This window comes from Dipodomys spectabilis, unplaced genomic scaffold (assembly GCF_019054845.1).
Source record: "Dipodomys spectabilis isolate Male_0828 unplaced genomic scaffold, ASM1905484v1 ptg000599l, whole genome shotgun sequence".
NCBI classification, from domain to species: domain Eukaryota; kingdom Metazoa; phylum Chordata; class Mammalia; order Rodentia; family Heteromyidae; genus Dipodomys; species Dipodomys spectabilis.
In genome coordinates, this window is record NW_024871276.1 from 1,208,092 (window position 1) to 1,234,447 (window position 26,356).

At 38.2% G+C, this 26,356-nt stretch overlaps 1 protein-coding gene across 1 annotated transcript in view; it reads right to left on the minus strand.

The window, feature by feature from the left end:
* The window catches only part of Hsd17b12 (hydroxysteroid 17-beta dehydrogenase 12), a 122,569-nt gene that overhangs the window by 1,316 nt on the left and 94,897 nt on the right, over positions 1 to 26,356 (minus strand). The window contains exons 7-9 of the mRNA XM_042671103.1: positions 16,802 to 16,836; positions 11,150 to 11,231; positions 9,351 to 9,416 (exon numbers count right to left, since the gene is read on the minus strand). Of these exons, the coding sequence (XP_042527037.1) occupies positions 9,351 to 9,416; positions 11,150 to 11,231; positions 16,802 to 16,836 (183 nt within the window). The remainder of the gene's footprint in view (positions 1 to 9,350; positions 9,417 to 11,149; positions 11,232 to 16,801; positions 16,837 to 26,356) is intronic.

Here is a 26,356-nt window from a genome sequence, read left to right on the forward strand (position 1 = left end):
AGACAACCCCGCAAAACAAAACAAAAACACGTATTATTGATTAGGAAGGCCACAAACAGAGCTGACAGTGATGTCTGAGTGAGTGTTGTTAGTGGTAGTTATCGTATCTTTACAGAGAGAAGAGACAGAGCTATCTGTTAAATTGATGAGACATATGATACCATAAAACAAAGTATAACAAGCCAGTCTACCAATAAAATACTAAAACAAAATTTGAGTCTAAGGAAAGCATTAGGTAGAAACATATCTTTTTGAATTTTTAAAAGAAAGCACTGAGTGGAAATTCAGACAGTAGACTCAAGGTAAGATATGCTTTTTATCCTCAGTAAATGGGACAAGGTTAAGGAACCAAAAAAGTAGGTAATTTTTAACATCTTTTATTCTTTCAAAGAGGTCAAAGAGGTAATATTAATTTTCTGTAATTCATAGTTAATTATGCCTTCATCAATCTGCTATAGTCCTTCTAAAATAAACATTTCATTTTCTCAGTCTTAGGTTACATTTTCTTGTCATTCTGCTTCTGAAGTTTTTCTAAACTCAGAATGGTTTTCCCTTGTGTTGTGCGGGATCATACGCAGGACCTTGTTCGTACCAGGCATACACTCAACCACTGAACTACATCCCCAGCTACACTTCTACTACTAGTAGGATAGTACCACCTCCAATCTTATGAACCACGAACCATAATAAATAAGCTGAAACTTCACTCTAGTATTCAAACATTGTCTTTCTCTTTCTCATCCCTGAGGCCACAAACCCACACAAAGTAAACTAAGGCATGCCTTCACTAAGGCATGTCAGTAACTGAGCCAACTTCAATTTCTGAAAAGCTTATGTATTGGAACCATCATCACATATTTATGCCTGTCTTAATGAGCAATAATGTTTGTCAAAAGTCATCAGGCTTGACTGGAGCTGTGGCTCAAGTGATAGAACACTGCCTTGAGTTCAAACCCCAGTGCCACCAAAAGTAGTTTTAAAACCATTTTCCTGCATGGATATGAGAACACAGACCAGAGGTGTTATCAGTCTGACTGACTGAGAGCATGAAATGTAGAGTTAAGTGGCTAAGTCACATCTGTTCACCAAGCAAAGCAGAGTAACGAAGCAAAGCAGAATATATGCATGTACTAATATTTCAAATAATGAAGGAGCACAAGCAAAATTTTCATCATGTGAGGATGTTAAAAAAGCATTCCTTTATATGGAAATGATAAGTCCACTAAAGAATCAAGTCTCACAATAAATATAGTGTGACAATACACCTTTCAAATGCATTATAAATCCTGTTCCTTTCTTTCACCCATCTTTCTTTTCTCCCTTAATCCACATGTGACTCCCACTGGATCACTCACACTTTTAGAATCGAGTTGCACTACCTGACTGCACCACTTGATGGTGCCACAAGCCAACTCATCACTCAGCTAAACCAAAGCAATAGTCTAGAGAGAGGGCCTTGGCTCTGGGGGTGGGGACAAGAGAGCATTTTGGTAATTCTTGGTTAAGTTATATTTTTCCAAACAAGAAACAGAAACTCTATTCTGGGAAGGGAATTTCTTTCCACTTATGGTTTAAAATCAAGGTGGCTGGTGCAGCTTAGTACAGGTAGATGAGTTCAGAGCTGCAGTAGCTTTTGAGCTAAGCCCTAAACAAAGAGGAGTCTGTCAGTAAACAAGTAAGGGAACTGTGGAGCCAAGAAGAGGATACATGAAAGAACATGGTGTCTTCAGGTAACTGTAAGCAGTTTGGTGAAGCAGTGTCAGGAAGGCAGCAGATGGTACAGGAACATAAACCTAATGGCTGGATAGTACCAATGACAAGAGCACGAGCACCATGAGGACAAGGTGGTACTTAACATTAGCTTCTTGGAACTTAGAACAGCGCCTGGCACACAGCAAGAGCACAGTGAGAATCCCCTGAATGAATGAGCAAAGCGACACCTCCATGGGCCCTGATGAATAGTATTTGGCCCTTGCCACTGCTCTGGCCCAGACAATTAAATACACTAAGAAGTTGATAATAATAGAATTAAGTCAAAATCTGAGATATTCTGAAGCTTAGCCAAGACCAGCTGCCTGAAAAAGGCAAACCTGTAGAGCTAGATACTTGTGAGAATTTTACGTCACTCAACTCTTAGAACTTGAAATGTACATAATTGTGTCATATTTCAAAATATGTGAAAGTAAATAAATACCTTTTATATTAAAAAATCACCAAGGTACATCCTTAATCTGTTAAACAAAAGCCCAAGAAGTTGTAACTAATCCATTTTTCTGCCGACACAGGAAAACATCATGGGAGACGGGTCAAGAAGATAGCCATACTTTTAAAAGGAGCTTAAGCTCAACAGGTTGCTGTTAGAAATTCTGCCACCTCAGAAACAAAGTGACCTTGACAGATAATGTGGGCAAGTATCCTAGTTTCCAAATTTAGAATCTCAAACAGAAATAATTAGCTATGCCCGTACAGCAAAAAAGCTGTTGATGTTTTGCCTTTCTTAGCCTGTGGAGACAATTTGATAGCTTTCTTTCTTACTCCCTGGAGTAAATTGCACAAACCCCACTTCATCAAGCGTGGCCCTAATTCAGAACAGGAAAACTGAGTCCCAAAGCTGCAATGACAGGTAGTCAAGAACCAATCCTGGAACTTCATGGAGTAGGTCTTCTTTCACATAGAATCAACTGCTTTCCAAATATGCCTTCCCACTCTTAAAAATAGCCAGTCACTCAACAATACCTTGGGAAAATACGTATCCAGAAGAGTAGATCGTGTAGTCTTTTATACAACATGGGATTCTGGAGTACCTAACTTGCCTTTCATTTCCGAGCATTATCTTCACAAATACAGGCTGCACACCAAGGCAGAGGCTGGGGCTTCTGGGAGGTCTGTCACTTCCTTACATCTGCCTATTCATCTACCATTTCAGAACCTTCAATCTTCCTGAGTAACTACATGGATATAGTTTAGATTTGCAGTTTGGGCAGGCCTCTTGAATTGTCTAATTGGTAGACTTTCAACATTCTAGAAAACAGTAGAAGAAAGAATTGTTCTAGTGGTCGAGATTTTTGGTTGCAGGGCAATGAAAAAAAAAATGACTCATAATAGTAATGGGATACATTTAAGCACAAAGAAAATCTGATGAATCCTGGCTGACTAATCAACCCACAAATGAACTACCACAAAATACGTGGCACTTATATGGTAACATTCAAGGAACAGAAGAAAAAAAAACCTATAATCTCACAGAAAGCGGTGAACAATGAATTCTTCCTGAGCATACACTAGAATGATGCTTAGGCACTGGGCACACAACTATGCAGAGATGTCCTGATCTTACAAAGCTTACATTTCAGTAGGGGCTGCTGTAAAGAGTACTGATGAGAGAGGCTGTTTGGGCAGTTTAGTTGATCAACAAAGGCCTCTCTCATTGATGAAGGGGCCTTTCAGCTGTAGTGACTTATAAGCAAAGATCTGAAAGGAAGGGAGGGAAGCTACTCAAAAGGTTATCTTTTTGACTAAGGGGAACAGTCAGTGCAAAAGACCTGAGAAGAGAGTGCTCAGGGTGTTTCCAGAACTAGCGGAGATCAGAGAAGGAATAAGAGGCTGCAAGACAATGGATTGGGAAGTTTGCAGCCAGAATATCATGGTTTCACTCTGTAAGAGATGAGAAGCCATGTGGGAATGTCAAGCAGAGGAGTCAAATGACTGAATTCTGCTTAAGAGGTTATCCTGGCTGCTGTGAGCAGATTGTAAGGCTTTCTGGAGAATAAGAGACTAGCCAGGGAGACCTTGAACAGTGGTCAGAGTATGATACAATGGTGCTTTCAATCAAAGGAGTAGCAGCAGGGATAAGGAGAAATGGTCAAGCATGTTTCAGGAAGACTTCCTGATATAGTGTAACAGGGGAGAAAATCAGTAGTGGCTGAAATTGAACCAACTTGGGTTCAAATTCCAGCCTGCCACTTTCTAGCTAGCCATGTGATCTCGGGCAAAACACTCAATTCCTATGCAATTAGGGGATTCAGCATTTTCCTTATGGAATTATTATCTAAATAAAATACTGCCAGACTGTGAGATAGGTACTCTTAGTATGCTCTAACAGTTTTTTTTCCTAATATTCCTATTTTCAGAAAGAAGAAATTGGCCAAATGTATACATCCTGTAGGAAGTGTAAGAACACTGTTTTCCATAGAGACTCTGTGACTGATGAGGGACCTATCTGGGCACTTCCACTCTCTAAACACAGAGACAGTGGTCTGGAGGGATCTCATAAGCTTGCAGATTGTATGGGAAAATACTGTTGCAAAGGGCCAAGAGAAAGACATCCTCACTGACAAGACTGGAGATTTCACCTGGTTAGAGTTCAGTTATCCCCAACAGACCTAATTTTACTATTCTGAAGCCATTGCTCAAAGTTGGTGCAGTTGACCAGATATAAATATTTCCAGCGAGAATCTTTAAATTGCTTTATAGTTCTATTTAGACTCCATTTGCACTAAAGACACAGCCCATTGCCTCCTTTTATTGTCACTGGCAATTAACAAGAAAAATGGAGGCAGACTTATGTTTGCAATCTCAGTAGCCATTTCTCAGTATTTAGCTTTCAAGCTCTTTGAAGCCCAGCAGATCTATATATTTACTATAAATCATAAGTTTAACAGAGTAATAAAGAGGAGTATTTTCTTTCATTTAAAAATGTTGAATTTTATTTCCTTCTTTATCATAATTTGCGCCAATTGTTCTCTAAATTTCTTGGGCACAATCAAAACTACTCTGATTAAAAACCATATTTTTCACTGACTTAGCAAAACTATCAACTATCATCACCAACCCCCATAAGCCTAGAGTGGTGCTATGTACTTGTAATCCCATCTAGGTGGGAGGTATCAGTGGATCACAGTCCCAGGCCAGCTCTGGGCCAAAACACAAGACTTGCCAGGTGCCAGTAACTCACACTTATAATCCTAGAAACTCAAGAGACTGAGACATGGAGGATCATGGTTTGAAGCTAGCCTGAGCAGAAGTCTTTGAGACTTCATCTCCAATTAACAAGCAGAATGTCAGACTGCAGGTGTAGCTCAAGTGTTGGTGTGCCAGCCATAATTAAGAAAGCCCAGAGAGCTTGAGAGGCGAAGTTCAAGCCCCAGTACCGGAACAAAACATACATGCACACATCCCTATCTTAAAAATAAAGCAAAAAGAGCTCAGGACATGGCTCAAATGGTAGGACAAGTGTGAGGCTTGAGTTCAAATTCTAGTACTGTTAAAATAAATACACAAGGAAACAAAAAGCCAAACAGAAACAAAAGAGCTCTGGGCACCAGTCAAATGGTAGAGTCTGTCTAGCAAGAACAAGGTCCTAGGTTCAATCCCCAGTACCAATAAAAAGAAAAACAAGGGGCTTCTAATCCTGGGGTTCAAAGCAAGAGTTTACTTTCACTCCCTCTCTTCTTCCTTTCCTCACTAAAGAGACAGTGTTTTTCTCTGTTGCCCAGGCAAGTCCTGAACTCCTGCAGTCAAGTGATTTTCCAAGTAAGTGCTCATACAATTGCAAATCTGAATTGTCAGAGGGAATTTCAAATGTTCTTCTAAACTATTGCAAAGAACTGAGGGAAAAATGGGGGACAAAAGCAAAGGAAAAATACTAATGGGATACTAGCAAGGAAATATAAAACAATGTAAAATTTGAAAAACAGATTTTCATCCTTCGGACCGTCATGTGATAGGCATTCATGTGGAGGCAGGCCTAAACAGGTGCTCTCCTTCCAAAGATCAAGAGAAACCTGAAACATTCCAGTACAGTATCACCTCAGAAGCCACCCAGCTATAGGCTCAAAATTCAAGACCAGAAGCACATGGAAGCAACAGAGGCTCAAAAGGCCCTCAGAATAGATGACTGTCACAGAGCATGACCATGCTCAAACTATAATCCTTCGGCGGCACCAGGTAAAAGGTAAAACCACAGTGTGCCATTAGCAACACAGAGACAATCAAGATAAAGGACTGTTGTCAAGAACACAGTGACCTAGGCTATAGTGTAAAGGCTCACAGAATAACCCACAGATGTATCTAAGACACAGAGAAGCAAAAGGGAAGGCCTAACAAGTGTACCAAGGGCTCAGATACGGATTCGCTGGGCAGGCAAACTGGGATCTGGGCCTTAAAGATGGTCAGGGCTCCTAGGGCTCAGGTGCGAAGGGCACTGGGAGGAAATGTGGAGGAAGGAGTGCATGGAGGAGTCAGTAGGTACTAAAGAGGACGGAGCTCCTGGAAGACCTCACAATATCCCTTTTGGCCTGAATGCAGGGCTGGACAATGGCCCAAGAAGAAAGACAACTGCCTATCGAGTCCAAATTCAATCCTAAACATTATGAGGAGCCACTGGAGAACCATGAACAAAACAAGCTTTTAGCTGATCTGTGTTTTAACAAGATCATCTGGGATCTTGTGGGAAAGGAGGAGAAGGTATAATAGCTGATAAATGCTCCTAGTGCCTCCAAATCTGGAGACATAAAAACACCACCAAACTCTGAAGTTTCACTGGAAACAGATATTTCAATGCCTTTGATCAGAATTAATGAGGTTCTATTCTACTTTAGTGTTTATTACAAAGTGGTTACATAATATGACAATGATACTTTCCTTCATAAATATTTGAGCCTTTATTTTTTTAACCATCTTCATGCTAAGACTAAACCTGGGCTAAATTCATATGAAGAAAAACAATGACTGATGAAATTATATAATTTAAAATTCATTATGGGGAAAATAAGTTTATCAAAGAAGACCAACACTAACGTGTTATAGTAGCTTCCAGTCACATCAGATTAATAGGCAGAGAATCAGGAAGAAAAAAATCTGAAGGAAATAGGCTATGAAAATGAAAATGAAAGGTAGACCTGTCCAAGAAAGATTTTAGAATTCGCTTCCCAGTGCTCACAAGGTCTGATGCCAACTCATCCTAACACTGAAATACTTAAAGCTTCTGGTCACTGCCCACAGATGGCCAGTCAAGGGACCTTCAGAGTTCCTCCTTAGTCTTAGAGGATGTTTAAAAATTACTAAAATTAGTGCCTGAATAGATTTGTCATAAAAAGGTGTGATTCTGCATGGCACGTGATGCCTTACGTCCCACAAATGTTTCATTGGTTTCCTTGTTACCTAAGTGCATCCTACATAACAGATGGAGTTACCAGCATTACAATGACTGCTGTCAAGGAAGTGGGAAAAGGAGAGTATGGTGACTCATTTATACAACCCAGAAGTCTAGAAAACCGTGTCTTCCCAAGGAGCTCTGTACATTTGGGAAGCTGCAAATTCAGATTAATACCAAGTAGCTATGACATCTAAGAGTCCCTTGGCAGCAAGCTAAGATGGGGGTTGAAAGGAAAGCAGAGTTTTAGTGGACCCTAGGGATGGGGCTGGTAAGTGTTCTGCACTGTTCTACAGGCCTAGAATGAATAGCCTAGAGGTTAAGGACAAGGCCAGACAGACTTTGATTTGAGTCCTGGGTTCAACATGGGCACACAGCTTAACTTTTCTAAGTTTCAAATCCCACCACTTGAAAAAGGATGAAAATCAGACTTATCTTAGGGAATCGTTATGAGGTGCACTGAAATGATACATATAAATTGCTCAGCACCGTGCCCGAGAGGAAGCCATTTAAATATTTATGGTTATTATTAGAATTGATCACTTGGAATGCTTTCAGGTATAAAACATGAAACACTGGGGCTGGGAAGATGGCTCAGTGGTAGAGCGCTTGCCTTGCATGTATGAGGCCTTGGGTTTGATTCCTCAGCACCACATAAGCAGAAAAAGCCAGAAGTGGTGCTGTGGTTCAAGTGGTAGAGCACTAGCCTTGAGCCGAAGAGCTGAGGGACAGCGCCCAGGCCCAGAGTTCAGGCCCCACGACCAACAAAACCAAAAACAATAAAACATGAAACACAGCTCACAATAATGAGAACCATATGGACATGAGGTGTGTGCAGAGGGAGAGGTGGGGACAAGCAGGAGCAGGGAAGTAACACATGGAGAACTACAACTTCTCCATGACATTTAAAACAATGTGCCTAGGAGCCACTATTTCCTTAGGTTGAACAACTGGTGATTTGAGACTGACACTCATAAAAATTCCTTTATTTGCTTCTCTAGTATTTTTGTGCTGTATTTTCACAGCATTGTGTCTACCGTATAATAAGCTCAAAGGTCTATATTAGAAAAAGCACAAAGTGTATTGAAGATGTAAGAGCTAAAATTATAAACTTCTTTAGAAGGAAACAAGAGAAGTGTCAAGATATTGGCTCCGGCAAAGCTTTTAGATATGACACGAAAAGCACCAGAAACAAAAGAGAAAAGTAAGTAACAAAATTAAAAAGACTCTTGAGTGTTCACAGGTAACCCACAGAGTGGGAGCAAATAAACCTATAGGAGAGCTCACTGCACATGCATGTGTGCAGTCACACTCCCCCCATAAATGTTTATGCGGAAGTGGAGAAATCTGAGCTCTTATACACTGCTGGTGCCAATGTAAAATGGTGTGCCTGATATGGAAAACAGTATTATAGTCCCAGCAACTCCACATCCGGATACAGGTGCAGAAGTATCAAAAACGTGATCTCAAATAATATTTGTATACATATGGTTATATCAGCATTATTCACAATAGCCAACAGGTGAAAGCAACCCAAATATCTATCAATGGATGAATGGCTAAACAAAGTATTATACTTACAATGGATATTATGCAGCCTTTGAAGGAAAATCTAACACAGGCGTCAGCGCAGATGAACCTTCAGGATGTTAAGCTAAGTGAAATGAGCCTAAGATGTGCTGGTCACAAAAGATTCTACTTATGGGAAGTACTGGGAATGAGACAGAAAGGAGGATGGTGGTTTCCAGGGGCCAGGAGCAGGGAAGAAGGGAGTTAGTGTCTAATGCATTCAGCTTTGGAATATGCAAAGTTCTGGAAAGGTAAGGTTTCACAACACTGTGAATGTACTTGATGTACTTAATGGTAAATTTTATGGATTTTCTACCATATTCTTAAGAGATGACAGTAATCTGATTCTCTCGAAATAAAACAATGAGGATTTACAATAATCACACTTTGCATATTGACACTGCATTTAGTTCTACTTTAGATAACCCTCCTTAAAAATCCTAGGAGATAATTTTTAAAAACCCAAGACTCAAGTGCATGAGAGAAAAAGAAACTGTGTCTTTAATGGTGTGCTAACGTCACATTCACTTACTGAGAAATGCGATTTTCTTCCGTTGCCAAGACAGCAAGCGTTGCTGTGGAAACCACACAAAAACAGGGATACTTAACTGAAACAAACTCCACTCACCTGCACAAAGATGCCCTTGCTCTTATACTCCTCATGGAGGCACTGAGAGAAGAAATCTACAAAAGCCTAGGAGGGTGGTGGGAGTGGGAAGAAAACATACACATTACATCAATCTGCCTGATGTGTAGCTATGGAAACAAACAAATAATAAATTAACCATTTAATGCTCCCATTTCTAATTACTCCTTTCATTTCAAATGCAGAAGGAACATTTAAAAACCACCTTGAAATCTTAAGTGGTTTTTCTGCCACTAAATGAAGTAATATCTTACCAATATAATAAGCACACCAAATTCTGATTTAACTAGAAAAGGCTCTTCTTATCTTTCTTTGAGAAAATTACTTTCCAAGAAAAAAAATATTTTCGTATTATACAACAAAGGCTATATTTCTATCTTCTGTTCACCACTCAAGCAGAAACACAATATGACTTCGGTTCAAAACTCTTTCCATGGGGACTCTGCTGTTGTGAAAAGGAGACCAGCACGCATCCTGTGGATGCCTTGCTATGTATGTCAAGAACCGAAAAGTTCTGAGATGAAGGGGAGAGCCCATCTTCTCATAAGAATAGAACCTTAAATCTACTCCTAAATTCTGATGTGCATTTCTAAATATGGACTCAACATCTACCTTGAATACAGTGCCAAGAATCACTTTACAATGGTCCCAATAATCAATAATCCTCATCTATACAGAAGAGGTATAAAGCTGCAGTTCAGCAGTCATTTCTATCACATGGAGTCATTTTGAGCAAGTCTCCTGTATCTTCCACAGATGAGAGAGCAAGTGGATCAAAGGGACAGGAAGGGGGGGAGGGGGATGCCAGGTTTTTCCCGAACCACAGCAATCACTGAGTTTCTTCAAGTGAAAAAGAAAGCAAGTGCTTTGCTTTTTCCCTTCCCTGACATATCGCAAGTGCTTATTATGTGTTAAAATTTGCTGATTTGTCCCTAAGAACTTGCTAATCTAAACATCTAAATGGCGAGTTTTCTCTTCAGAAACGTATTCCATGCCTCAGTCATGTATCTAAAGACAACACTAGTGACCTAAAGGCAGGAGAAATACATTCTAAATTATTACCTAGCAGTAAGTGAGAAGGTGGATGAGAATAGTGTTTGAAATTGACATCTTAAGAATTCTGGAAAATTCTTGTCATACCCTATAAGTGCCAAAGAATTCCTTTGAATTCTGGGTAATGTTGCAAAGTATTCATATTCTCAGAACTCTTTCTTGTGCTTACTCAGAACAGTTACATGGTGACTGTATACATTTCTTCACTGCTGTGTGACATGGATTTATTCATGCATCACCTCTCCAACCTTAAGACTTAGTATTATGTTCTAATCAACAAGACAAACTGGTTTAGGCTGACTGTCTTTGAAAAGTGTAAGTACCACATTTTAAACCAGCAAACTACTGGGAGGAACAACAACAACAAAAAAACACCATTGAGATATGCTGGAGCCCCACTTCCAAGTTGACAGCAAGCAGCGCACGCATCTCCAGCCGTGGACCTCCCAAAACCCATATGGGGTATATTTTTCCTTTCCTTTCTAGTCTAATGGAAAATGGCCAAGAATAGAATTTCAAGAAGGCTAAATCTATGTTAATTGTTCAGACTAAAAATTACCTCTCAGTTTTTTGGTTTGTTGTTTTTTTTTTGTGGTCGTGGGGCTTGGAACTCTGGGCCTGGGTGTTGTCCCTCAGCTTCAGCTCAAAGCAAGCTTGCTACCACTTGTGCCTCAGTGCCACTTCCACCCGGTTTTTAGGTTGATAGAATTTACTGAGTTTCTATTTACCTTGGTTGCAGAGTAGATGGTCAACAGTGGAACTGGGAGCATGCCACTGGCAGAGGAGATATTCAGAATCACCCCTTTAGATCTAAAATGGAAAATGTACCCAGTAAATAGGGTGAAATCATACACACAATTGTTTGTGAGTTACAGATCAAGAGATACAGAAGCAGAATAACAGAGTTGCTTTTCTAACACACATTCCTCTCTGCCTTTCATCAGTGTGGGATATGCTTGGTCAGTGAATGAGACATAATTCAATGAACTAAGAATAGATCTGCTTTGCCATTAGCTCATTTCCCAGTCTTAGTCACCCAGGGCATGGCTAGATCAGCTCTACAGTCTACCGAAGTTATCTAAGGTCCTCTTCATGTCACAGCATCTCACTTACCAGGCTGGAGTGGTAGCTAAGTGATAGCTCTTACCTATTATGTGAGGGGCACCACAGGAGAACAAAACACTTCACAGGCACTCTTATAATCTGTACGCATGTTCATTTCGGCATACCGTCAACATGCTACATTGCTGAAGTTCCACTTGTATAAATACTTCCCCTTGAGAAAATTATGAGCTTCTGATCATGAAAGTCCCCCTTTCCTCAAACATCCTATGTAGTGCTCAGTACTAACAAATAGGTAATTAATTTTATGGCAGTGAGGTGAAGGCTATGTCCTACCCCTATACTTTTCCTGGGCTACAGATACTTGGGACCAAATATTTCCTGTACCTTTTAGCAACTATTGAGAATTCACACTGATCAGGAATAAATGAAAATGAGTTTGAAGAAAATAATGGTGTACATGCACCAGTTAATATAGCCTGCACATACATGTAGGTAATGTGTGAAATTATGATTTTAGGAACCTTCAAACCTAATACCAATTCTATCCTTTTCCATTCTTTCCAGAAGTTTCTTTTCTTCTTCCTCGCCTCCTCCCCTCCCTGTCTTCTTTTTTGTGGTACTGGGACTGAACCTAAGGCCCTGGGCATGATTAGCATATACTACATCACTGAGCTGCCCCTGCAACCCACTCTTCACTATCAGCTTCTGAAAGCTGACCCCACCCATCTCCTATCCACACCAGGTTGCTTTCCTTCAAATCCAGTTTCTCTTGTTCTTATCAGAATCTACCTCCCCAAGTCGTGTTTTTCAGTGTTAAAAAAAAGACTTTTTATGCAAAATAGCAGAGGAAACATGATTAAATGGCATCTAAGTTATTTTAGACATAAATCTGAAGAGAAATAATCCCCAAAGGTCACCCGCTCCATCTGCCAGCCTCTAGGCAACATGCCACTCCAACCATCAAAGGGAAGTCTGGCTCCTTGCTTAATGTGTCACCGGAAACAAGTTTTTGGTTTTTTTTTTTTTATCTAAGCAGAAGTCCTTATTAGTAACACACCCTGTTCTAAGCAGTGAACCACATGAACAGAAATAAGATTTCAAATTTTAAAATGTTATTAAGAAGCTGGAGAAAAGTTGAAATAAGTGGTTAATGGATCACATCATTCTTGTATTCTCTTGTCTGAGTCTCTTAGTAACAAGCCTCTCCTTTGTTTTTTTTGTTTTTTGTTTTTTTTAGGTAAGAAAGAATTAGAATTTAGAAACCAACAACTGAAGATTAAAAACTGGTGATTAGCAATAAATGTCTAGTCATTTCATTTTATCTATATCTGTGAGAAATTCTTTGATTAAAAAATAGATAAAAACCATTTTGGTTAAAGTATTTTTCCTTTTTAAGGTGCTGAAAATTTTCTAAAATTAGACAGTGGTGATGGTTGCACAGCTCTGTGAAAATGCTAAAGAACCAGAGACCTAAACACTAAAAAAGATCTTACAATACACAAAACACATCTCAATAAATCTGACATACTGGACTATGTTGCTGGGTCAGATCCCCAAGTGGAAACTAAGAGTTATTGTATCTTATGCAGCACGATATATTTTCTGAGAAGTAAGCCCAGGTCCTGACAAGTTAATCCCCCTCCTAGGCTCCCCAAAACCCTTATAGATGTGGGCTTTTATTTTAACCTTTTATCAAACATTCAGTAGTTGCCATAGGTCCAGTCATACAGAGTAAATAAGGAAAAAGATAGCATAAAGTAGGTGCAGTGATGTTTGTCTCAAAGACTGCAGCTTGTCACTCACTGCCGCTTTTATCAGCTGGATTCTGGACTCTATTATGGTAAAACTAGCTAGGGTAGTGTGTGTGCTCTTGGACATGAATCTTAAAATTTTCATTTCGTTTCACCTAAATGAAATGCAACTGGAAAGCCCACAAAGGTTAAAGCTTAATGCTAATAAACACTTTTAAAAATTAAATCTTGAACTTAACAAAGACTTTTAAAAGCCTCCCTCCTCAAAGCCACGAGTTCAACAGAAAAGTCATTTGAAGATAATAAAAGCTTCTTCCCTGGTTTGTAAAATATCAATAATCCAATATGTCACAAATATTTAGTCATGGTCTCTTATTTGTTTACATGAGGCAAATAAGATGTTCATTTCTCAAATATCCCACCCCGATTTAAAATCTCAAGAGGGAATAGCTACTTTGAGTGGACCAAAAGTAAAAATTTTAGAACATTTTATGTGAAACAGAGTATTTGTGTTTTAAAACACATTCAAGTGAATTTAAGACCATCAAAATTCCATAGAAAGTGAGAACTCATGAGACGTAAGTAATTAAAGGATAGCATTTATAGCTGTACTCAAATGGTAGTAGAGGGGAAAAAAAAAAAAACCCTCTACAATCCCTCTACAAATCTCTGTCCTACCACACCCACACAGAGTGTCTAGCAAAACTCTTCCCACATCCCCACACAGAACTGGCATACAATATCCCACCCCCCTCAGGATAAAAATATTCGACTTGCATTTTGTCTGAGCCACAAATAACACATTGGTATAGCCTAAGCCTTGTACTGTCCACAATATCTCTTTATGTAGGAATAGCAGTAAGCACTTGGGACTGAGAGGCACAAAGGACTCATCTTTAAAATCAACTATTTTGTCTAGCTCTAATCCTCCATCTCAGCAGAATTAGTGACGTCAAACCAGTTTCCATGGCACAGCCAGACTCATGACAACTCTGTTATATCAAGCAGAAGGACAAAATGGGCTGTACTTAATGGCACACAGAACCAAACACCAAAACTAAACCCTGGGTAATTTCTCCTTTTCTGGAGACTTGGGAACAATCCTAAGATTGGAAGGCGCGCTAACCATTTTTACTGAATTTCTGAAATGAAAATTCATGTTACTCATATTTTAGCACATTACCTACTTTGCTATGACAAGCGTCCAAACAAACACATCCTGAAACATTCTCTGTGGTGCACCATTCTTAATTTATCACACTGCTTTCTTGCTAATCATTACACAATGGTGTCTCAACTACTAGAACTAAAATCCTGTTTAAAAAAAAAAAAAAGGAAAGCAGGGAATACCACTGGCTGATAAGGAAGGGCCTTTTCATACAAACATATTTACTTCCATATTTACCTCCCATAAGCCACTTGCACAGGCCTATGAAATTCAGTACCCTGTATCTATATTCTGCAGGGGAATTCTTTTAGACCTGTGCAATTCTCCATAGGACTCTTTAATTTTTACCTGAATTTTAAAAAAACCTTGCCAAGCCTTTATTCTACAATGTTCCTTCATTCTGCCAGACTGGTATCATATCCTTGTTCTCACCTCTATAAAAATACTATTGCCTAAGAGAAGTAATAGGTCTATTTGAAATGAACACTGATTCCTGCCTTCCTCAGGAAACGTCAGCACTGCGCCACACTGCAGGTGAGGAGAGGTAATGGGGCACAAATGCTGCCAAGAAGTGAAATCATAGGGTTACTCATAGTATAGACAGCTAACTGGACTCAGAGATGGACGACAGGCAAAAGAGAATCTGAGAAAAAAAAGCTCATTGCAATTCTTTACATTTCCACTTCATATCAGAGAAGACAGAAGCATGATCCTGCAGGGTCATTATATAGTTAGTTTTTTTTTTTAAGCTTTAACTTAAAACTTAAATTGGTGTAGGCAGTTTTTTTTTTTTAAATAGACTCTTAAGAAGAATAGGGAAACAGCAAAATAGAGTTCTGTGTCAGAAAGGAATCCTGGAACATAGGGTCAGGCATATAATTAGAGCCAGCAATCCAAATACTTACATTTATGCAAATATTGCCTTGTTGAAGAAAGTTTGCAAACATTTAGCACATGAAAGAGAATTACCTGCCCTAAAACACCACAACATGTCATAATTCTACCTTAAGTAATACAATATGAAAAAGGCTATTTTTAGCTTTCCCATGGTTGTTATGGCAACCACCTCCTGGCTCCAGCTGTACACAATGTTCATAATTCCAGGGAAGGAGAAAGAACAAGTTTCTGCTATAATGCAATTATGTACTTTCTACTTGTATGCTAATAATACCTTAGTTTTATAGATACTTGTTTAGTGACAGTCACCTGGCTATAGACTACAGTTCTACATCATCATAGAATCAGTCAAAGCCAAAAAAAAAAAAAAAAGCCAACAACAAAGGATCTTTCTGAAAGGCACTGCTGTTACTCAATCAGAATACCAATCCTATGGAAGCTAACCAGAGGAAATAGGCCATTCTAGGCTATGTAAAAAGTGGGTTACAATGAAACCATTTATGATGTGCAAGTAAGACCACTTTCTGAATCTGTTCACCTGTAGTTTTCCTTTCCTCTTGGGCACAGTTAACATTTCTGGCCTCTCATAATTAGTTACCAGCTGACTTCTGCACAATGGAATATGGACAGAAGCAATGTATGCTACTTCTGAGGATGGGTCCAAGAAACCTCCTTTAAAACCATCCTGTATATAGCACAGAGGTGCTCAATAAGCATGAAGCTTGCATTCCTGCCTAAGCTGGTCACAGAGGTCTCTTAAAAGAAGTTGAGGTCTTGGTTCCTCTCTTTTCAAAACTATGATTCCTTTGGTCTCTTCCAAACTCAAAGTCATTTTGCAGAGGAAGGACTGTGAAGCCCTACATTCAGCAAGTGACCAAGCTAGATCAAGATGTAAGCCTAGTTCTTTTCAATAGGTTTTCTTTGAAGGCCTAATCACCATTTTGATTTTTCCAGGGGAGGATCAGAGCTTACCTATAATTTTGCACTTCATGCTATTTCAAATGTAAAAGCTATACTATACATTTCTCAATAAAAATGAAGGCATCCAGTATATCCTAGTGATACCTAGGTCAAACTAGAACACTAGATGAGGACTGTGGAAATGCCTCTCCCTATATTGGTTAGTCTGACCATTTCTGTTTATTTCATTACATGCCTAACTTCAGCTCAGAGAGGATACGCCTTTAAGAAGGCATTCCCGGGAATATCCCAGGAACTCTGTCCACCCCCTCAGAATAGCAGGCAATTGAGTTAGTGGTGGTGACTCAGGCTGGCTTTTTAATCCAGATCTAAAGGAACCACCACAACCTTACAGAGGAAAATAGTCAAGAGGAAAAGGCCTCCTCCACCAGTGACTCATGCTCCATCGTGTGACTCGCCTGGCACTAAGACCTGGAGCGAGGTTCATTAGTCACTTTAATGAAATTTTGAAAGAAAGGATTCTCCGTATAAGTAAGAATGAGGAATCCACGGGGTTTGTGTGTGAGCGTGTGACTCACCTTTCTACCATGCCAGGCAGCACCAATCGTGTCACCTGCAAAAGAGAAAACAAAAACATTCGTGATCACCGAGGACACAGGCAGAGTGAAGAAAGGCCACCCACACAAGAGAGAAGGACTCACAAAACCACTCGGCTGGTACCGACAGCAGTTTATTTGATACACTCTGTATAATCTGGCCATGTCAAGAGTACATAAAAAGGAACCAGATAAAAATATTAGAGATAACTCTGGGAATGCTCGGTGAACTTGTCTAAAATTAGCCTTGCTGGAAACATAAAGACTTGGCACAGTGATCTTCAAGTAAGAACAATTTTATGGAGTGGATGCTTTGTCAGAAAAAGGACATTCATTCATTACCAGCTAAGACAATATCCTTCCCACCAAGGATTATTTAAATAATCTTTTCTGGTCAAAATAAGCCTTAAACAAAATGACATAAAATGACATATTGGCAGATAGCAAAGGTATCTTTCATATTCATTTCTTTGATTGAACCAATTGGTCGTGAGTGAAACTCATCCCCTTAAAGACAGTTCAGGTTATCTGTGGTCTCCAATGAAAAAAATGCCACTTGGAGATTTGTTGGCCAAATTCACATAGTGATTAAAGGGGAAAAAAAAGGTACTGTTTTGAGATGTTAATCAAGAAAAGTTAGAAGTCCTCTGGCTCAGCCAAGATACACCATTTTGAGTACTGACACTGAAATATGAATTCCTGACTCCTGGACTGCATCTGTCTCTTAGAAACAAATGGTACTTTGTCAAAACAATGTCTGAATTCCTACCAAGCACAGAATTGAAAGCTTTCTTTCTTGGGTATTATATATTAATTAAAATGCACAATTTTCTGATGAGAATATTTTCCTTAGAATGAATCTGAAGAAAAAAGAGTTCATCCAGACTTTTTCCAGGTCAACTCTGATATGGAGATGAACATTATCTACATAGAGGATATCTATGCAGAGCAGTCACACACTGCCCAGTGAGGACATGAGCTCCAGCTGACACTGTGTCATCAAGAAACAACAAACAAAAACCAAAGCCTAGAAAGATAATTATTCACTTCAACAGAAAAGCATGTCTACAAAGCATGAGCAATCATTTCAAGAATATATGGATTCATTCAATTCTTCTGACCCAGATGAAAATAAAGAGAAACTGTAAGAGCCAAATAGAACCAAAGCTTCCCATCTTTCTCCCCTTCTTACATACAAATCTGTTGTATGTATGTGTATGTATATGAGAATGAACTTATCATTCTTCATAGAATGGTGAGGCAGAGGTTGTCAATTGTTCCCCAACATCTACTCTTTCCTTCATACACTGCAACTCAAACTTTAGTTGGGCATATGGTCTCTTTCCTACCTTACTGCTCCCTATTAATGAACACATTTTCTACAACTTCTCTTGCAGCTGCTTATTGTCTACGCTACATTCTATTTGAATACATGCAACTTCTTGGTCATTTTCCATTACTATTTCCTCTTGCTGGTGGCTAAACATATGCTGGAAGGAGCTAGGTGAGCCATTTTGAGCCCAAGGTAAATGCTGTGTGCTTAACAGTGGTGGAGAAGCAGGTTAATCAGATTATCTATACAGCTTTTTTTATCTGAGAAACAAATTTCTATTTTGTTAGCCATTGTTGTATCTCTGTTTTAGGAGACAAGTCAATGTTATTTTCGTTCGCTCTGCAGTGCTGGAGATGGAACTCGAGGCCTTGCATCCTAAGCAGGCACTCTATTACTGAGTCACACCATCACCCCTTAATCAATATTCTAACTAATAATGATGACTGATCAGATGCTGAAAAAGACTAATGTTAACATTTTAACACACACACTAAAGCACAACCAAACAGTCTCAATGTTTTACAGTTATTTTTGTTTTGTTGTTTTTGATGCAGGTTCTGGGGTTTGGTCTTAGGGCCTGGGCACAGTCCCTGAACTTTTTTGCTGAAGGCTAATCCTCTACCACTTGAGCTACCACGTTTTGGTGGTTAACTGGAGATCTCATGGACTTTCTCATGGACTCTCCTCCCCGGGCTGGCTTTGAGTTGGATCCTCAGATCTCAGACTCCTGAGTAGCTTGGATTACAGGTGTGAGGCTCTGGCACCCATTAGCTTATTTTACACTTTTTTAAAAACACAGTTGTATTTCTTCTCTTTTCCAGATTTAGTTGGCCCAATTCATATTGTATCTATTGTACTGGACTTTTAATGAAACTCAGCAGAACTAAGTTAAAGAAAAAGTTCATTTTTAAGTTTGTCTATTCTAGGGAGTCACCTTCTCTCTCCTTCTCAATTGAAACAGTAACTTTCAAGTTATTTCCTAAGATCGGTCTATATAACCACTGAATGCTAAAGTAAATGTGACATGACCTTTAACTAGTCCCTCATTTACAGAGTCTTAATGTATTAAATAAAGAAGTTTTCTACATTTCATGGTATTATAGTCTGAATCTCAAATGAGGTAGTATGGACCTAGCACAGGGCATGTCATAGAAAATGTCTGATCAAAACTGACATCTCCTCCTATCAGCCGGGAAATCCTTTTAGGATGTAGTAACACTAAGAACCTGGTCCTACCTTATATCCCAGACAATACAGAGCCAAACAATGACACATTTTGAGATCATCCAGTTCAACTCATCACACAGAAGGTTCTGGACAGTTCTATCAATATGTAAAAATATCTAATTTGGAATCTTTTGGGGGTAATGGAATTATTCTAAGATTAGACTGCTAAAGATTAGATTTGATAAAAATCATTGAAGATGAATGTTATGGTTTATACATTGGTTCTAAATAAAGTCTTTAAAAATTGCCTCAACAATCATGGACAGAATTAAAGAACTGAAGTCACAAAATATAGTTGATGTTACTTTATCAAATCAAGGAGATAAAAGAGCACTGAAAATGCTCTATGCATACAACTTTCAGCCTGAAGCAACATGATGTAATAAAGTGCCATTTTTTTCATATTCATTTGAGGAGTGTTATCTTCAGACATTAAGATGGGTGATAAGAAAATACACACACATATACATACACACGCACCCCAAACCTACAACCCCTACCCCCAGTATCCAAAACAGTTATTTAGTGAATATCTCATTACTGAATAATTGTTCTAAGCAGACAGAGGGCACTGTTTTTGTTTGTTTGTCGGTCATGGAGCTTGAACTCTGGGCCTGGGCGCTGTTCCTCAGCTCTTCAGCTCAAAGCTAGTGCTCTATCACTTGAGCCACAGCACCACTTCTGGTTTTCTGGTGGTTTATTGGAGATAAGAGTCTCATGGACTTTCCTGCCCGGGATGGCTTTGAACTGTGATCCTTAGATCTCAGCCTACTGAGTAGCTAGGATTACAGGTGTGAGCCACCAGCGCCCGGCAAGGGTACTGTTTTTAGGAGGAAGTTTATATCTAGTAATCAGGTAGAGTTTGGAGGTATGTTTCAGTTAAGTTAAAAAAGAATTGTTCACTAGACAAAAAATTACAGAAGGAACAAAATGTAAAAGGGCATACAGTGAAAAATCATAATGCATGCTATAGTTGCTGCATTAAATTAAAAAAGACTATTTACTGGATGGATAAATTATACATAAGAAGTAAAAAGTACGTACACTGTTAGATATGTCATACAACTTGCCTTTGCACAAAATACAGTTTTAATGCCAATAAAACAGGCATATCAACAGCTGTAGAATATTGAAAAGGATACAGTGTATGCATTCTTAACAGTATCTGAAACTTTTTATTTAGCATACCTCACAAGGGAATTATCATGATAGCTAATATGTTATAAAAAAGCCCTAGAAACATATTGCAAAAAGAAGCTACTATTTTACTCCCTAAAGCTCTAAAGTATCCAAAAACAGAATGAGGGAAGAGGAGAGTAATAATAAAATGTTCATGTATGTGTGTACAGGTGTATTTATACTAAGGAAATGAGACTCATTAACTGCAAGGCTAAATGGAGATCTGAAAGGGTAGCTAGTGCCTGTTAAGCTCTGCTATACAAAAGATAAAGAATGAGCTTTGTGGGCTGGGAAGGTGGCTCAGTGGTAGAGTGCTTGCCTTGCATGCATGAGACCCTAGGTTTGATTCCTCAGCACCACATCAGCAGAAAAAAAAAAAAAGCTGGAAGTGGTGCTGTGGTCAAGTGGTAGAGTACTAGCCTTGAGCTGAAGAGCTGAGGGACAGCGCCCAGGCCCAGAGTTAAGGCCCCATGACCAACAAAATAAAACAAAAACAAAAAAAGAATGAGCTTTGTAGGAAGTGATTAATTCTGGAGGGCTATTAGGAAAGACCAGCAAAAATTTAACTTTTGAGAAAATACAAATGTGAGCAATGTGAGTTACCTTCTCTTTATACCATGTCATCTATTAAATGTTTCTTTCTTAAACTTCAAAAATTATATAGAAGATGATCAGAGACAAAGGTAAGCCCTGAAAGATAGGATCATATTTGCAAAATTGTATCAAATACATGCTAAACATTAAATATCTTCTTGATGATCTTATGTGCATGGATATGATCAAAATATATTCTTTATAAATTGAACAAGTTTTCATAACAAGAAACATGGCTTTTAATATCTAGCTATATTTAAGACCAAGATAAACTTATTGAATCCTTAATGATCAAATGCTCCAAAAGACACAAGTCCTTTTGTGTAAAAGTTAAATTCTTCTTATAGCTCATTAGCTTTTTCTTTTAAATTCTGACTAGAAATTATTCTCCTTGCCATAAAATGGAACATCTTTTTTTTTTTTTTTAAAGAGCAATCTGTCAAATAGTAATAACATTGAAAAGCCTAACAAAAGTTGATTTGAAACTTGTATACTTTTATAAAATTGATTAATGCTTTCATCTATGCTGAAATTATCTTTTCTTCTAAGCAGATTGTAAGCCATAAATTCAATTTCAAAGCTTCTTTGAGTATGTGTGTACAAATCATTCCCAACATCCAAACACATAAGAGAGATTTTTTCATGTTCACACTAAATTCTCATCAGTAACTTATTCTTTGGCTATTTTAGCTAAGTTGTTAATATTCTCATTTTGTTTTGTGTGCATAGACTAGTATCTTGATCTAGTTCTTTATACCAATACACGAAGCATTGCTGTGAAATCTCACTACACATCTGAACTCCATTTCACAGCTCACAAGCTGTTTCTGGAGTTAATGCAATATGCTAATTTTTGGGCATATGCAGGTGATAATTACTGTATCAGTAATTTTTTGTTTCTCTTTATATAGTTCTAAAATAGTATTATCCTAAATTGTAAGTTCAGTAGTTATGAGAATACTAAACAAGTAGAAGTAAATATGACTTGTATACTTGTTTTCTTCCACAGTGAAATGGTTTCCAAAAGTGTATCACAAAAAATTTTAATTCGGTTTTCCCCAAGTAGGTAAAAGTTGCCATGATAGTAATTGTACAAGAGTTTAAATCTTTGCAGGAAAAACAAAGTTTTTTTTCTTTTGTTTTGCTTTTTGAAAACCTCTTTCCCTCTCTCCCTTCCCTCTCCCCTCTTCTCTCTGTGCTGGTACTAGGGCTTGAACTCAATGGTTAGGCATTGTCCTTAGCTTTTTTTTTAAACTCAAGGCTAGCTCAACCACCTCTGATGTGCGTGTGGTTAATTGGAGATAAAAACCTCATGGAGTTTCCTGATTAGGCTTGCTTGGAACTGAGATACCTCAGATTTCAGCCTCCTGATCGCCTAGGATTACAAACATAAGCCAGGAGAACCCACTGTGTTTCCTATTTATATACAAATAATTTTAGTGACAATCTGGGCCATTAATCTTTACCCCCCCCCCCCCACACAAAAGACACGGAATGGATAAGTCGACATATATCACACTTTGACATAGTTTAATTTTACATACATGCTGACCTTAAATTATGCAAATATACAACAATTAATGAATATGTTTATGGCATTTAGAATTCCCTTGGGGGACACCATATAGTGAATTTCAAGAGTGACATATTTAGTGGTACAGCTATGAATATTCTGGAATAGCTATGTATATTCTGTCTGGGAAAAAATTCAAGAAGCTCATGTAGTTCATACAAAAATCAAAACCAGTATTACTAGATCAGTTAGTTGACATACATAACAAAAATGTACTGGCTGACCTAGAAAATCCTTGAAAATATATTAAAATAAAGCCATCTGTGGTTTGGATTACATATGATTTATTTTTTTTAGTGTTCATGTATCTTTCTCATCTTCTTGGCAACCAATCTGCATTACTTTTATGAGAAAACCCACAACCTTCTTTTTCTTAAAAAAATACCCAAATATTTTTTCTTTCAAGATTTTTATTTTTGTAGCTCAGTAATCAGTATAGCTTGCAATATAAAAATGGATACAATACAAATGATTTTTGTAATCATGTAACTGTTACCACAGTGTTTTATTTTCTTTTTGGAAAGAATAAGGAAAACATTATTCCATAATGCTTATAAACAAAGACATAAATATGAAGTTAACTGTAATGTAAGATTCTTTAATAAATTAATAAAACCTATTTCACCATTATATGTAAACAGGGAATAAAGGGTAACACCTTGCCACAGAACCTAGGAAAGCCCTAAGAATCCAGGGCATTCACACATAAAATTAGAACAACACTAAGGTCCACCTCTACCAGCATAAATCAAATGGATCTGAATTGCAGCAAGTTAAAAATGAACTTACATAATTTAGAAGGAAATGATTCCTCACATTCAAAAACCTAAAATAAGTTTTCAACTGAAATAATTAACAATTAAAAAATCATATTATAATTGTGAAAGGAATTAATAGCAACATTTACAATGCCTGTTTTGGAGAAATTAAATGGAAACTCCACTGGAAGTCAAACTACAATGATACAGCACACATTTTCTTCAGCAAACTGTGTAATTTAGGCTCTGTAGAAGTGAGAACACAACTTAATTAGAAATTCTTAGAATCTCACCTGTCTGGCTAACAGAATATTTACTGCCCAGGGGGTGGGAAGCATAATTAGATAAAGTTTTGGAGTGCTTTGAGATCTCCAAGTATTGTTTAATTTTTCTTTTTATTAATGTTTAAGTACTTATGGAAGTTAAGAGTAATTCACTGCCATTTTTCCATATTACTTAACCGGAAATTCCACCCCATGCCGTTAAACACAATTGTTCCTTTTGAAATGAATTCTTCTTTGATCTATATTTAAGTAATGTAGAAAAAGAACTTCCTAGAACAGAGGGCTGCATGTTCATAGTAATGAATCTAAAGCTATAAAGTTTAAACAAACTTTTTTCTAAAACTGAACATATCATCATGTGTTTTTCCAAGTTTAGTATACTGACATATATGACGGCTTCCTCTATTTAAATTCTTCTGAAATGAGCTGACTTCTCAACAGTGAAGTCCTTGGGAGGAGAAAATTATTCCTAATGTTCTCAAGGAGATTTTTACATCTCCTCCCATATACAAGGCATCTGTCCTATCCAGTAGCTGCATATTGATCTGTAAAGAACATTAGAACCCATTTACAACAACTCCATTTTGAAAGAAGAATATGGAGGGAATGGGTGCCATGCAGTTTGATAAGCCTGCCATGTTGTAGTTATGCCTGAAGCAGCTCATTCCTATGAGCCCTAAAGGGCTAAAACGTATGCAATAATTTAAAACATTTTTAGGAGAATGAAAGCTGATTTCAAAACAGTTTAAGGGACTCCAGATATTAACTTTGGAATGTCTTCATCTAGTAAAGCCCTCAGTGGAAAATTGGTGGTGAAGGTCATCCTTATCCTCTACTGTCCTAGTTTCCTAATGTTGTTAACTTAAATCCTGGGAGTAAGGTGCCAGGATGCATTCTTAGCAAAATTCCTAAATTAAATATAATTAGAACACTGAGAACAAACTGCTGTCAGGGGTATCCACATTAATGCAGGGCTCCCCCTACTGGTACTGTGTTACCAGCCAGAGGCAAATCTATGTGGGGGAAAGCACACAAATGCTTCAGTACTTTTTATCTAGCTCTATTCATTCAAACATGTATCATCTACACCTCAGGCAGGGAACAGCATTACACACTTCTGTGTAAGTGACATAAAATAAATACACTATGGCAGAGAAGAAAAAAATAGCCTTTTGAAAGCGTGTGGGCCACAGGCAGTTCAGCCCATGTTGTACTCATCTGAAAAGGTATGGTGTATCTACGGTCCTATTTTAATTTCAGAGGAATGGAAAATGACCTGAATACCCATACCTTCCCCACCCCCCCTGCATTCACATGTGGACTCCTAATTCTTATTAATATGATAGTATTAATAATTTTCGAGATTAATAATTATATTATCTCCCCTTCATGATGTAAGAGGGCTTGAGGAATCAAGTTTACCTTTTTTTTTTTTTTTTTTTTAAATCATGAGAGAACATACCAGAAAGGCTCCATCAAAGAGGAATAGGGCCCTCATCAGACATTGAATCTGCTGGCACCAGGGCCTTGGACTTTGCAGCCTCCAGAATTATAAGAAATATATTCTGGTTCTTTATAAGTCACCCTATCTAAAGTATTTTTGTTACAGAAGCCCAAATGAACTGAGACAGGATTGATTGAGTCAAAGCTATTCTAACCCCTTAACTCCATTAAGCAGCTGTTCTGTTTGAATAAACAAGTACTAGGAGTCACCTAGAAGATGAACTCACACTCGGATGCCTAGAATGGCCACGTAGGTACTGCGCAAGAGTGAAGTATGGCATACAGCAGGGACCAGCAAGGACTGAAAGGATCAAGTGAGGACAGGCCTAAAAGCCTAGCACACTCAAATCCTGTCACTGTGGCCGTGTAAGAGTTGAAATCCATGTTACTTGATTTTCAGATTTTTCTTGAGAGAATCTAAAAAATCTACGTGTATGATTTCCTCACTTTTTAAAAGTTATCGTTAAGTAGTTGTACAAAGGAGGTGCCATTCAACAAAGCTGTTTATGAACAATGTGTCTTGATCAATGTAATCCCTTTCAACATTTTTCCCTAATCCCTCTAACCCACTCGCAATTTCCTAATTTTGAAAACAAAGCCAACCAAAATACATTGAGAAAGCCATATCTTATCTACAAAACCACTGGTTTCTCATCCTTGGCCAGGAAAGAGAAAGGGAACCCATTTTTGGCTCATGTTATTTTTGGCACCCACCTTCAATCCTAAGAAGATATGATTTCAAGCCCTTATTTTAGGAAGTACTAAATTAATATCCTCTGCTTGAAACTATTCTTCCGTATTCGAGACTCAGTGGTATTTCACTATCAGTGGAGGTTGCTCATAAAGTTTATTTAGAACTATACTCCCACCCATTTCCTTCTCCGCTCTAAGAAAGGTAATGTGGAAAGTCTGAACATCCCCCCTGTTTATTAGAACCATAGGCTAGAAGTTTTCTGAGAGGTTTAACTGTTGGAACGGCCGCTCCCTAGCTCTACACTTACTGAACAAACCCAGTAGGGGACACAGGGGTGAGAAGTGAGGGAAGAAATGGTTTTCCCTCTCTGCTGCTGGCAGTTCAGGTAATAA